Here is a 14,551-nt window from a genome sequence, read left to right as displayed (position 1 = left end):
CGCATATACATATAATCCAAAAAGAATACAGATAATCCAAAAAGAAAAGAAGGATTGCTAGTAAATGAGTCACACACATATAATCTAAAAAGAATAGAGATGAGTAATTAGGAAGGTGCAGATTTTTATTTTTTTAGAATGGACGGTGCAGATGTTAATGTTAACATACATGGTATAATTAAGAATTTCTCTTACACACAGAAAGCTTTCCAACTAGTTTTTTTTTTTTTCCTTCTAGTTTTATATCCCCATCAGCTTGTTGATGGTTAGCATGCCAAATGGTTCAGGAAGGGAAGGCAGACTACGAGCTGATAGTTTTTGTGCTACATAAAGCATTGTAGGTCGAGACCCGGGACGCGTACGTATACAACCCAAGGCTAAACTCATCACAAGCACCACTGCCTTTGCCAATTCATTGTTTGGAGCCTCCAGCCTTTGTTCTAACAAATCCTTCAAAAGCAACTCTGCAGTGTCCTCCTTCACTGATTTTGATGATTCTGATAGCTGGGATTCTAGCAGATGCCCTGGGTGCCTTCCCATCATAACTTCCAGCGCCACCACTCCAAAGCTATACACATCACACTTATCCGTGACTCGCATTGTCAATGCAAGCTCTGCACACGAAGAGAAAAACAAACCAAATATCCTCAAAACATATCTCAGTCACCAAAATATGATCCAAAAATGAACAAAATTAAATTGGTATGTTACCTGGCGCCATGTAACCAAATGAGCCAACAATATGGGTCCAGTTGGATGAATTGGCACTAATCAGTCTTGCTGTTCCAAAATCAGAAAGTCGGGCTTCGAAATCTGACTCGAGCAATACATTGTTGACAGTTACATCACGGTGCACAATTGGTGGAGAGCAGTCATGGTGCAAGTAAGAAAGTGCATGAGCTAATCCTTTCACAACTTTGACCCTTGTAGCCCATCCAAGTTCAGTTACCCCATCAACCCCATACAATGCCTTTCCCAAGCTGCCTCTCTCTAAATATTCATAGAGCAAGAAGATGCATCCCTTCCTTGAACAGAACCCATATAGCCGAATGATATTCCTATGCCTGACATTTGTCAGAGTTCGGATTTCATTCTCGAAACTTTGGAGATTGATTGCTGGAATGTCGTTAGAGTCTGACGTGTTAAGCCTCTTAACTGCGACAACTTGACCTGATAGCAACTCTGCCTTGTATACTCTTCCAAATCCTCCTGTTCCAATACAGTACTTCTCATGAAAATTGTCTATGGCCTTTACAACTTCCCCAAACGTAAATTTTACTTCTTCTTGCAATATCATTGACTCAAAATTCTCAAAGTTTTGAGCACTATTGACTTTCTTAAGAACACGCCTGGTTTTCTTATGGAACATAAGAATCAGAGCAATCGCAGTTGCAACCACTAATAAACCACAAACAGGCACAAGGACACCAATTATAACTTTGTTGTTATTTATGTTGGAATTGCACGCTCTAGTTAGTCCCCTGGCATCTCCACACAAGCCAGAGTTTCCAACAAAAGTATTGTCGGGGTCTTTTTGGAATTCCCATGTGAAATTGTTATTAGACAAATCAAAATTCTTCATGAGCGGGAATGGGCCATTGAGATTGTTAGAAAGATTTAAGCTCTGAATAAATGGAAGTTTGCTGAGTGTTAAAGGAATTGACCCAGAGAGCTGGTTACTCGAAAGATCCAAGTAGGTGAGGCTGGTACAAAGACCAAGCTCAGATGGGATTGAAGAGTTTAAGGAATTCTTGTGAAGATCAAGGTACTGAAGCTCTCTGAGTTGGCCTATAGAAGGTGGAATTGGCCCTTCAAGGGAATTCCAAGCCAAGTCAATACGCTGAAGACCAGATATTAAACCAATATCTTCAGGAATAGCACCACCGAAGTTGTTTTGTGCTAAATGAAGGTGTTTAAGCTTGGGAAAGTTTGATGGCAGTGGTCCTTGGAATTGGTTGTTGGTGAGATTGAGATATTCAAGCTTGCCCAGATTGGTAAATACTTGTTCTGGTATTTGGCCAGTAAAGAAATTTCCAGACAAGTCAAGGAATGTCAAGTTCAAACATTTAGATATAAATTCTGGGAATTCTGAATTAAAACTGTTTAGAGAAAAATCAAGGTATGTCAAAGAAGGCATGCCTGAAAATTTAGACCAGTCAGGATTTTCTAATAAGTAGTTTGCTCCAAGAATCAAAAACTGTACCTTTTGGAGATTGCTGAGCTGATAGGGAATAGTACCACTAAGACCGTTGTTGTAGAAACTCAGATACCTGAGCTCTGTTAACATGCCTATCTCCACAGGTATTTCTTGACTGAATAAGTTGTGGCCCAAGTCCAAAGTTGTGAGCTTGGAGAGGTTGCCAATGGCTGATGGTATAGGTCCTGTGAAATTGTTGCCAGATAGGTTGAATTGGGTGAGATTGAGAAATGGGGTGAAGCTGAAACGGGTTAGTGTTGCAGAGATGTTGAAGTTGGAGAGGTCAATTTGGGAAACTTGTTTGCTGCTGTGGTCACAAACAATGGCAGTCCAGTTGCAAAGATTGTTGAGGTTAGTGGGGGACCATGAAGTGAGAGAAGGTGGTGCAGAAGCAAAGGTGATCTTCCAACTTAAAAAAGCTTCTGCCTGTGTGAAATTGTTATTAGACAAATCAATATTCTCCGGGAATGGGAAATCAATATTCTCCGGGAATGGGCCATTGAGATTGTTGTAGGAAAGATTTAAGCTCAGAATATTTCGAAGTTTCCATAGTGTTAGAGGAATTGACCCAGAGAACTGGTTTCTCGAAAGATCCAAGTCAATCAAATTTGATAATCTTCCTATTTCTGGTGGAATATTCCCACTGAAGCTGTTGTGTTGAAGTAGCAAATGGGCCACTTTGGTCCAATTGGAGAGCAAAGAAGGCAAGAGTGGTCCGGTAAACCGATTAGCAAATAAACTCAGATGGGTGATGTTGTTCAGATTGGACAAGGACAGAGGCAGTTCCCCACTGAGTTTATTGGAAGTCAGGGCCAAGTAGGTGAGGTTGGTACAAAGACCAAGCTCAGATGGGATTGAAGAGTTTAAGGAATTGTTTTGAAGATCAAGGTGCCGGAGCTCTCCGAGTTGGCCTATAGAGGATGGAATTTTCCCTTCAAGGTGATTGGAAGCCAGGGCCAAGTAGGTGAGGCTGGAACAAAGACCAAGCTCAGAAGGGATTGAAGAGTCTAGGGAATTCATGTGAAGATCAAGGTACTGAAGTTCCCTCAGTTGGCCTATAGAAGGTGGAATTTTCCCCTCAAGGTGATTGGAAGTCAGGTTCAAGTAGGTGAGGTTGGTACAAAGACCAAGCTCAGAAGGGATTGAAGAGTTTAAGGAATTCTCTCTAAGATCAAGGTACTGAAGTTCTTTGAGTTGGCCTATAGAGGATGGAATTTTCCCTTCAAGGGAATTGGAAGCCAGGTCCAAGTAGGCGAGGTTGGTACAAAGACCAAGCTCAGAAGGGATTGAAGAGTTTAAGGAATTCTCTCTAAGATCAAGGTATTTAAGCTCAGTCAACATGCCTATCTCCACAGGTATTTCTCCACTGAAGAAGTTGTGGCCCAAGTCCAAAGTTGTGAGCTTGGAGAGGTTGCCAATGGCAGACGGTATAGGCCCTTCGAAATAGTTGCCAGATAGGTTGAATTGGGTGAGATTGAGAAATGGGGTGAAGTTGAAATGGGTTAGTGTTGCATAGATGTCGAAGTAGGAGAGGTCAATTTGGGAAACTTGTGTGCTGCTGTGGTCACAAACAATGGCAGTCCAGTTGCAAAGATTGTTGAGGTTAGTGAGGGACCATGAAGGGAGAGAAGATGGTGCATAAGAAAAATCAAAGGTGTTCTTCCAACTTAGCAAAGCTTCTGCCTGTGTTTTTGGTGATGAAATGGCCTTGAATGGAAGCAAAGCAAGCAGGAAAATATGAAGGAGAAGAAGAAGATAAGTAGGGTTCTGAGCAGAGAAAACTCGTCCTTCCATGGTGGTTTGACGAGTTAATGTTATGTTCCAAGCTTTATAGAAGGCTGATTCTTATTGTTATCATTTTCGTTCTTAAAATTCCACGCGGCTAAACTAATAAAAATCTTTGGGTCAACTAGACTTGTGCCCTGCAATTTCTCATAGTCATCAGAGTCATCAGAGTCATAGAGTCAGTTGAAGAAAAAGCAGGACACTCAGCGGAATTAATGTATATAGACATAATAGAAAGTCTGGCCCCTATATTAAGTCAGAAATTTCATTTTACAAAAAACAGAAAACCAGGCGTGTGTTCGTCGTATCTACTATGAATGGGCTGAGGAAGTTAAGCATGGCGCAGCCCGTATGTGAAGAAAAGTCTAGCCCGTATGTGAAGACTGAGAAAAATATTCACAATATTGTTCTCAAGCAGTCGGCTTAAAATCTACAAATGAAGGGAAATTGCCTAAGTTAACTAAATATTGTACCCACATATACCAATATCTTCTACTTATGAATTCAAGCACCCATCATATGTAACAATTATTAGATAGTAAATTACAACATTTCCAAGCTGCCTAAGTAACCAAATAAGTAATTGTAGGTAGAGACCCGGGACTCTGCAGATGTTAATGTTAACAAAAGTTGTGTGGTTGGTTTCCTCCACTTGACTGGCCTGGTCTAGTCTTCCCTTCCCTTGGCCCCAACCATTTGTCCGGACGGAATATAAAGTCTAGCCCCTACGATTATATTTTCTTATGAATTCAAGCACCCATGATTCTATGTACAATTAATTGATTAGTTAGTAAGCTACAACATTTCCAAGATGCAACTACTTTAAAAATTGATTCCATATAAAATTGAACTACTTTAATAATAATAATAAATATAAAATTGAACTACTAACAACTCATCTTACTTTTGTTTTTTTTCCTCTCTTCTTGGTAGGGTCTTCATAAGTCGTGTAAATTGCTGCTCGTCAAAGCCGTGTAAATTGAGGGCTTACTGTATCCAACCAACTTTTGACAAGTAATTAAAGTTGCTCTTGACTTAGAAAAACAGGGTAGCTTTCATATCTTGATCATCATTTTCAATTTCACAGTAGCTTCTCTACACGGACAACAAAAAAACAAAACAAAAACCACCCGCGTTATAGTGTTTCTAACCATAATTTGATATTTTAATTACATTAGAGTTGTTTATGTGTGTGACCGAATATCTTATATGAGAATTATATTTCCTTTCAACATGTTGAAAGGAAATTTGCAATTTAAAACATTGTTATACCAACATGCTAAAGTTCGGATTTAGGCCCATGACCCACTGTTTTGAAGAAAAGGGCATCACAAGCAAAACTCATCAATTTGCCATGATTATGAGATTTTTTTGAGCGTTTGAGATCATTTAGCAGCCCAAAAAAAGTATTTTAGTATTTTGCTAGTTTTTGGAAACTTGTGTTAATTTCCCTTTTTAATCATAGGGTTTCTAGGAGTATTTAAACCAACTTTAGCCCGTGGTTAGGGCATTATGCTATCATTATGAATTCAATAAACTTAAGGTTTTCTCATATATGGTGGATTCCATGCTTGGGTTCTTTTAAGCTAATCGTTTGATTGTCTTCTATATTATCACACTGCATCAACATTGAAGTCCCAAATAGCAAGTTCAACATTTTATTATTCTTAGGGTGGGCGTGGGCTAGGTGAATGTTCGGTTCATTTTTACACATGATTTTTCATGTTATTCACCCATTATTTTGAGTTAGTTCTTGACATTTTATAGCTTTTTACTTCCTTTTGTGTTTTCTTAGATTTTGCCTTGATTAGAATGAAAATGAGCTAAAAGTGCATTATTGGTTATAAATTCTGATTTTGTTCATTTTCGTAGGTCAACTTCTTGGCCTTGGATCAGCATGCTCCCGTGCTCGAATGAGGTGAAGAACTTCATGAAACTTGTTCCAATGGATGTTGACTACAACATATCCGAATTTGGGCTCCATTGAGCAAGTATTGCCCACCCACCCGATCCAGCAATTGATCCCAACTTTGGAAATCTCTTTGGACCAATTTTACCCCAACTTGGTGTGATCTTACTTCTACTTGTTACCATGCCATTTGGTAACAATAATTTACTTTAGTTAAGTGGAATTTTCTGTGTCAAAGCAGCCTTGGGATATATTTAAAAACCAAAACCTACCGTGGCAAGGAGACAAGGTGAAGACAATGGAAGGCAGTTCCCCATTGAGTTTATTGGAAGCCAGGGCCAAGTAGGTGAGGTTGGTACAAAGACCAAGATCAGATGGGATTGAAGAGTCTAAGGAATTCATGTGAAGATCAAGGTACTGAAGCTCTCTGAGTTGGCCTATAGAAGGTGGAATTTTCCCTTCAAGGTGATTGTAACTCAGGTTCAAGTAGGTGAGGTTGGTACAAAGACCAAGCTCAAAAGGGATTGAAGAGTCTAAGGAATTCATGTGAAGATCAAGGTACTGAAGTTCCCTCAGTTGGCCTATAGAAGGTGGAATTTTCCCTTCAAGGTGATTGTAACTCAGGTTCAAGTAGGTGAGGTTGGTACAAAGACCAAGCTCAAAAGGGATTGAAGAGTCTAAGGAATTCATGTGAAGATCAAGGTACTGAAGTTCCCTCAGTTGGCCTATAGATGATGGAATTGGCCCTTCAAGGGAATTCCAAGCCAAGTCAATACGCTGAAGACCAGATATCAAACCAATATCTTTAGGAATTGCACCACCGAAGTTGTTGTGTGCTAAATGAAGGTGTTTAAGCTCGGGAAATTTTGGTGGCAGTGGTCCTTCGAATTGGTTGTTGGTGAGATTGAGATATTCAAGCTTGCCCAGATTGGTAAATACTTGTTCTGGTATTTGGCCAGTAAAGAAATTTCCAGACAAGTCAAGGAATGTCAAGTTCAAACATTTAGATATAAATTCAGGGAATTCTGGGGATTCTGAATCTTCAGGATATGAAGTCTGGGACTTCTGAAAATCAAGGTATGTCAAAGAAGGCATGCCTGAAAATTTAGACCAGTCAGGAGTTTCTAAGAAGAAGTTGTTTCTTCCAAGAATCAAAAACTGTACCTTTTGGAGATTGCTGAGCTGATAGGGAATTACACCAGTGAGACTGTTGTTGAAGAAACTCAAATACTTGAGCTCTGTTAACTTGCCAATCTCCACAGGTATATCTTGATCGAAAGAGTTGTGGCCCAAGTCCAAAGTTGTGAGCTTGGAGAGGTTGCCAATGGCAGACGGTATAAACCCTGTGAAATTTTCTGTGCCCTGCAATTTCTCATAGTCATCAGAGACATATATAGACATAATATTAAGTTAGAAATTTCATTTTACAAAAAACAGAAAACCAGGCGTGTGTTCGTCGTATCTACTATGAATGGGCTGAGGAAGTTAAGCATGGCCCAGCCATTATTCCAAACTGAAGAAAAGTCTAGCCCGTATGTGAAGACTGAGAAAAATATTCACAATTGAAAACTGGCCTAGGTTAATTAGGTTATAAATATTGTTCCGAAAAGCTCACAACTGTGGTAATTGCTGAATAGTACAAAAGGTTCACAACCTAAATTTGATTTCTTTTCTTTACAACATTATCACAAAAACTCAATGTTGTTCAGTTACTATTAAAGTTTCGATCTAATTTTCTTTTAAATTATTCAGTCTTACAGTATACAATCCATATAAATATAAGTATAAGCAACCTTTGACGATATATAACCAACAAAATTAAGAGCTTAAAGCAGAGATAGGCATGGATATAAAACGTTGAAATTTGCAAACAAATTATTGCCCTCACAACTTAAACACAAATTTTTGAATTTTCCTACTAGTTTCACAATTTTCTTCTATTTTAGTAGCCCCCATTAGCCTGTTGATGGTTCAGGAAGGCGAGGCAGGGAATGAGCTGATAGTTTTTGTGCCACATAAACCATCGTAGGTCGACACCCGGGATGCGTACGTATATAAACCAAGGCTAAACTCATCACAAGCGCCACCGCCTTTGCCAATTCGTTGGTTGGAGCCTCCAGCCTTTGGTCCAATACATCTTTCAAAAGCAATTCTGCATTGCCCTTCATTGGCTTTGATGATTCTGTTAGCTGGGATTCTAACATATCATAACTTCTAGTGCCACCACTCTAAAGCTATACACATCACACTTATCTGTTATCCATGGCCCAGCCATTATTCCAAACTGAATAAAAGTCTAGCTCGTATGTGAAGACTGAGAAAAATATTCCCAATTGTTTTCAAGCAGTCAGCTCAAAATTTACAAATGAAGGGAAACTTCCTCAGTCATCTCTCAATTCTGATCACCATAGTCAAAGTCAGCAAATCTTTAGCATTGGTTAATACTTGGAGGACGACTAGGTACGTAGCACCTTGAGTTTCTTCATTTTCAGTTTTATAGAGTCTATAAACATAATTTACCATGATTGCACCATATTCATGTACCCACGTGTGAACTACTCGTTACATTTTCTTTGAACATGTTGTTGTCTAGGTAGGTGAAAGGAAATTTGTAATTTAAGCATTATTCTAGCCCGTGTGTTAAGTTAGAAATTTCATTTAGCATAAAACAGAAAAATAAAAAAGGGAAACAGAAAAATATAAAGTCTATAGCCCCTATGTTTAAGTTCTATTATGAATGAGCTGAGGAAGTTAAGCATGGCCCATCCATTATTCCAAACTGAATAAAAGTCTAGCCCGTATGTGAAGACCGAGAAAACTATTCACAATTGTTCTCAAGCAGTCAACCTAAAATCTACGTATGTGAAGGGAAATTGCCTTGGTCATTTCTGATCACCATAGTCAACGTCAGCAAAATCTTAGGAAATAAATTGCCTAAGTTAACCAAATATTGTACCCACATATACCAATATCTTCTACTTATGAATTCAAGCACCCATCATTAGATAGTAATTAGATAGTAAATTAGATCATTTCCAAGGTTCCTAAGTAACCAAATAAGTATTGTGCGTAGGTCGAGACTCGGGACGCGTACTTATACAAGCCAAAGCTAAACTCATCACAGGCACCACTGCCTTTGCCAATTCATTGCTTGGAGCCTCCAGCCTTTGGTCTAACAAATCCTTCACGTTGAAGAAATGTCCATGTGAACTTTTTCAACTAAAACTTGTTGGGAAATGGGATTAATGGAGTTTTAGGAATTGGCCCTGAAAGATTCAAATCTGGAGTCAAATGTTGTAAGTTTCCTACCTCTGACTCTGAGGGTTATTCATTTGTCCAAGTCTGGTCTTCCTCTAGGATCCAAAATCGTGAAAAGAGCAAGAACATTCACACGCACAACGTTGGCTGTCATTAGTAGGACGATTGACTACATTGAACTTTCCGTTGATCTTCATTCTCAGTTTCACATTAGTTCCTTTCTTTACATAGACAAAGAAAAAACTCCAATCCCACGTTTTAGAATTTCTAACCATAACTTGGTATTCCAATTACGTACGTGTGAATGACTATCGTATTATATCATAATATTATAATATTATAAGTGCATTTCCCTTCAACATGTTATTGTCTAGGTGAAGGGAAAGTTGCAATTTAGGCATTGTTGGACCAGCATGCTATTCAAAACTAGTAGTACAAGAAAAAAGGTTCTTATATTGATAAAAGGAAAATCTTTAACTGCTATAATCAGCTGCTTCACACACTTTTAACTACTAATGTTTCTTTTACTCTTTTTTAACATGCTGAGCCAAATATTGGGCAATAGTAATTGCTCTGCCTAACAGAGCAAGTGCATTCGGTTACTTCATAAAAGCCAAACATGCGATGCGAGGGTAAAGATGATTACAATCAACAAACTTAATAGCTTAAAGCAGAGATAGACATGAATTTGCAAACAATTTATTGGCCACTCTCTTTCAATCTTACAGATCAAGCACAGGTTTATAAAGTTTATCAGCACAGGTTTATAAAGTTTATCTTAAACATAGAATACTTTCCAACTAGTTTCACATTTTCTTCTATTTTTGTATCCCCATTAGCCTGTTGATGGTCAACATACGAAATGGTTAGGGAAGGCGAGGCATGGTCTAAGCTGATAGCTTTTGTGCCACATAAACCATTGTAGGTTGAGACCCAGGACGGTGCAGATATTAATGTTAACATACATGGTATAAGAATTTCTCTTACACACAGAAAACTTTCCAACTAGTTTTATTTTTTTTCCTTCTAGTTTTATATCCCCATCAGCTTGTTGATGGTTAGCATGCCAAATGGTTCAAGAAGGGAAGGCAGACTCTGAGCTGATAGTTTTTGTGCCACATAAAGCATTGTAGGTCGAGACCCGGGACGCGTACGTATACAACCCAAGGCTAAACTCATCACAAGCACCACTGCCTTTGCCAATTCATTGCTTGGAGCCTCCAGCCTTTGGTCTAACAAATCCTTCAAAAGCAACTCTGCATTGTCCTCCTTCATTGATTGTGATGATTTTGATAGCTGGGATTCTAGCAGATCCCCTGGGTGCCTTCCCATCATCACTTCCAGTGCCACCACTCCAAAGCTGTACACATCACACTTATCTGTGACTCGCATTGTCAATGCAAGCTCTGCACATGAAGAGAAAAACAAACCAAATATCTTCAAAACATATCTCAGTCACCAAAATATGATCCAAAAATGAACAAAATTAAATTGGTATGTTACCTGGGGCCATGTAACCAAATGAGCCAACAATATGGGTCCAGTTGGATGAATTGGCACTAATCAGTCTTGCTGTTCCAAAATCAGAAAGTCGGGCTTCGAAATCTGACTCGAGCAATACATTGTTCACAGTTACATCACGGTGCACAATTGGTGGAGAGCAGTCATGGTGCAAGTAAGAAAGTGCATGAGCTAATCCTTTCACAACTTTGACCCTTGTAGCCCATCCAAGTTCAGTTACCCCATCAACCCCATACAATGCCTTTCCCAAGCTGCCTCTCTCTAAATATTCATAGAGCAAGAAGATGCATCCCTTCCTTGAACAGAACCCATATAGCCGAATGATATTCCTATGCCTGACATTTGTCAGAGTTCGGATTTCATTCTCGAAACTTTGGAGATTGATTGCTGGAATGTCGTTAGAGTCTGACGTGTTAAGCCTCTTAACTGCGACAACTTGACCTGATAGCAACTCTGCCTTGTATACTCTTCCAAATCCTCCTGTTCCAATACAGTACTTCTCATGAAAATTGTCTATGGCCTTTACAACTTCCCCAAACGTAAATTTTACTTCTTCTTGCAATATCATTGACTCAAAATTCTCAAAGTTTTGAGCACTATTGATTTTCTTAAGAGCACACTTGGTTTTCTTATGGAACATAAGAATCCGAGCAATTGAAGCTGCAATGAAGGATAAACCACAAACAGGTACAAGGACACCAATTATAACTTTGTCGTTATTTTTTTTGGAATTGCAAGCTCTAGTTAGGCCCGTAGCATCTCCACACAAGGGCCGTGTGAAATTGTTATTTGAGAAATCAAAATTCTGCAGGAATGGGAAGGCAATCCCTGTCGGGTCTGGGCCACTGAGATTGTTGTTGGAAAGATTTAAGCTCTGAATATATCGAAGTTTCCATTGTGTTAGAGGAAGTGACCCAGAGAGCTGGTTTCTCGAAAGATCCAAGCTTCTCAAATCTGATAATCTTCCTATATCTGACGGAATTGAGGCAGAGAACTTATTATCATTCAGATAAAGCACATTGAGGCTTGTCAACAGTCCAATTTCTGGTGGAATATTCCCACTAAAGCTGTTGTGTTGAAGTTGCAAAGAGACCACTTTGGTCCAATTGGAGAGCAGAGAAGGCAAGAGTGGACCGGTAAACCAATTATCAAATAAACTCAGATCGGTGAGGTTGTTCAGATTGGACAAGGACAGAGGCAGGTCCCCATTGAGTTTATTGGAAGCCAGGGTCAAGTAGGTGAGGCTGGTACAAAAACCAAGCTCAGAAGGGATTGAAGAATTTAAGGAATTGTTACTAAGATCAAGGTACCAGAGCTCTCTGAGTTGGCCTATAGAAGGCGGAATTTTCCCTTCAAGGTGATTGGAAGTCAGGTCCAAGTAGGTGAGGTTGGGACAAAGACCAAGCTCAGATGGGATTGAAGAGTCTAAGGAATTCATGTGAAGATCAAGGTACTGAAGCTCCCTGAGTTGGCCTATAGATGATGGAATTGGCCCTTCAAGGTGATTGGAAGCTAGGGCCAAGTAGGTGAGGTTGGTGCAAAGGCCAAGCTCAGAAGGGATTGAAGAGTTTAAGGAATTATAGCTAAGAGCAAGGTATTTAAGCTCCCTGAGTTGGACTATAGATGATGGAATTGGCCCTTCAAGGAAATTCGAAACGAAGTTAATACGCTGAAGACCAGATATCAAACCAATGTCTTCAGGAATAGCACCACCGAATTTGTTTTGTGCTAAATGAAGGTGTTTAAGCTTAGGAAAGCTTGTTGGCAATGGTCCTTGGAATTTGTTATTGTTGAGATTTAGAAACTCAAGCTTGCGCAGATTAGTAAATACCACTTCTGGTATTTGGCCAGTAAAGAAATTTCCAGACAAGTCAAGGAATGTCAAGTTCAAACATTTAGATATAAATTCTGGGAATTCTGAATAACGAAGACTGTTTAGAGAAAAATCAAGGTAAGTCAACGAAGGCATGCCTGAAAATTCAGACCAGTCAGGAGTTTCGAAGAAGTTGTTTCTTCCAAGAATCAAAAACTGTACCTTTTGGAGATTGCTGAGCTGATAGGGAATTACACCAGTGAGACTGTTGTTGAAGAAACTCAAATACAGAAGCTCAGTTAACTTGCCTATCTCCACAGGTATTTCTTGATCGAAAGAGTTGTGGGCCAAGTCCAAAGTTGTGAGCTTGGAGAGGTTGCCAATGGCTGATGGTATAGGTCCTGTGAAATTGTTGCCAGATAGGTTGAATTGGGTGAGATTGAGAAATGGGGTGAAGCTGAAACGGGTTAGTGTTGCAGAGATGTTGAAGTTGGAGAGGTCAATTTGGGAAACTTGTTTGCTGCTGTGGTCACAAATAATGGCAGTCCAGTTGCAAAGATTGTTGAGGTTAGTGGGGGACCATGAAGTGAGAGAAGGTGGTGCAGAAGCAAAGGTGATCTTCCAACTTAAAAAAGCTTCTGCCTGTGTGAAATTGTTATTAGACAAATCAATATTCTCCGGGAATGGGAAATCAATATTCTCCGGGAATGGGCCATTGAGATTGTTGTAGGAAAGATTTAAGCTCTGAATATTTCGAAGTTTCCATAGTGTTAGAGGAATTGACCCAGAGAACTGGTTTCTCGAAAGATCCAAGTCAATCAAATTTGATAATCTTCCTATTTCTGGTGGAATATTCCCACTGAAGCTGTTGTGTTGAAGTAGCAAATGGGCCACTTTGGTCCAATTGGAGAGCAAAGAAGGCAAGAGTGGTCCGGTAAACCGATTAGCAAATAAACTCAGATGGGTGATGTTGTTCAGATTGGACAAGGACAGAGGCAGTTCCCCACTGAGTTTATTGGAAGTCAGGGCCAAGTAGGTGAGGTTGGTACAAAGACCAAGCTCAGATGGGATTGAAGAGTTTAAGGAATTGTTTTGAAGATCAAGGTGCCGGAGCTCTCCGAGTTGGCCTATCTCCACAGGTATTTCTTGATCGAAAGAGTTGTGGGCCAAGTCCAAAGTTGTGAGCTTGGAGAGGTTGCCAATGGCTGATGGTATAGGTCCTGTGAAATTGTTGCCAGATAGGTTGAATTGGGTGAGATTGAGAAATGGGGTGAAGCTGAAACGGGTTAGTGTTGCAGAGATGTTGAAGTTGGAGAGGTCAATTTGGGAAACTTGTTTGCTGCTGTGGTCACAAACAATGGCAGTCCAGTTGCAAAGATTGTTGAGGTTAGTGAGGGACCATGAAGGGAGAGAAGATGGTGCATAATCTAAGGTATTCTTCCAACTTACCAAAGCTTCTGCCTGTGTTTTTGGTGATGAAATGGCTTTGAATGGAAGCAAAGCAAGCAGGAAAATATGAAGGAGAAGAAGAAGATAAGTAGGGTTCTGAGCAGAGAAAACTCGTCCTTCCATGGTGGTTTGACGAGTTAATGTTATGTTCCAAGCTTTATAGAAGGCTGATTCTTATTGTTATCATTTTCGTTCTTAAAATTCCACGCGGCTAAACTAATAAAAATCTTTGGGTCAACTAGACCTGTGCCCTGCAATTTCTCATAGTCATCAGAGTCATCAGAGTCATAGAGTCAGTTGAAGAAAAAGCAGGACACTCAGCGGAATTAATGTATATAGACATAATAGAAAGTCTGGCCCCTATATTAAGTCAGAAATTTCATTTTACAAAAAACAGAAAACCAGGCGTGTGTTCGTCGTATCTACTATGAATGGGCTGAGGAAGTTAAGCATGGCGCAGCCCGTATGTGAAGAAAAGTCTAGACCGTATGTGAAGACTCAGAAAAATATTCACAATATTGTTCTCAAGCAGTCGACTTAAAATCTACAAATGAAGGGAAATTGCCTAAGTTAACTAAATATTGTACCCACATATACCAATATCTTCTACTTATGAATT

General features: G+C 39.6%; 3 protein-coding genes across 3 annotated transcripts; all 3 read right to left on the bottom strand.

Moving 5' to 3' along the window:
- Window positions 1-100: 100 nt before the first annotated feature.
- Window positions 101-4,021, bottom strand: LOC110771936 (uncharacterized). Its single transcript, XM_021976299.2, has 2 exons — window positions 712-4,021; window positions 101-614 (listed from the first exon to the last, which is right to left on the bottom strand). The coding sequence occupies exons 1-2, from the start codon at window positions 3,989-3,991 to the stop codon at window positions 241-243; spliced, it is 3,654 nt and encodes a 1,217-aa protein (XP_021831991.2). The 5' UTR covers window positions 3,992-4,021; the 3' UTR covers window positions 101-240.
- A 1,875-nt stretch (window positions 4,022-5,896) lies between these two features.
- On the bottom strand, window positions 5,897-7,536 carry LOC148292680 (uncharacterized). Its single transcript, XM_088245521.1, has one exon. It carries the CDS (start codon window positions 7,290-7,292, stop codon window positions 6,105-6,107), a length of 1,188 nt encoding a protein of 395 aa, XP_088101647.1. The 5' UTR covers window positions 7,293-7,536; the 3' UTR covers window positions 5,897-6,104.
- A 2,505-nt stretch (window positions 7,537-10,041) lies between these two features.
- LOC110771929 (uncharacterized) lies at window positions 10,042-14,090 on the bottom strand. The gene is made up of 2 exons (XM_088246192.1): window positions 10,653-14,090; window positions 10,042-10,555 (listed from the first exon to the last, which is right to left on the bottom strand). The coding sequence occupies exons 1-2, from the start codon at window positions 14,053-14,055 to the stop codon at window positions 10,182-10,184; spliced, it is 3,777 nt and encodes a 1,258-aa protein (XP_088102318.1). The 5' UTR covers window positions 14,056-14,090; the 3' UTR covers window positions 10,042-10,181.
- Window positions 14,091-14,551: the final 461 nt, after the last annotated feature.

The sequence above is a fragment of the Prunus avium genome, chromosome 8 (genome assembly GCF_965620075.1).
Source record: "Prunus avium chromosome 8, drPruAviu1.hap1.1, whole genome shotgun sequence".
Classification (NCBI taxonomy): domain Eukaryota; kingdom Viridiplantae; phylum Streptophyta; class Magnoliopsida; order Rosales; family Rosaceae; genus Prunus; species Prunus avium.
Note: the sequence above shows the minus strand (reverse complement) of the source record. Positions and strands in the feature narration are given on the sequence as shown.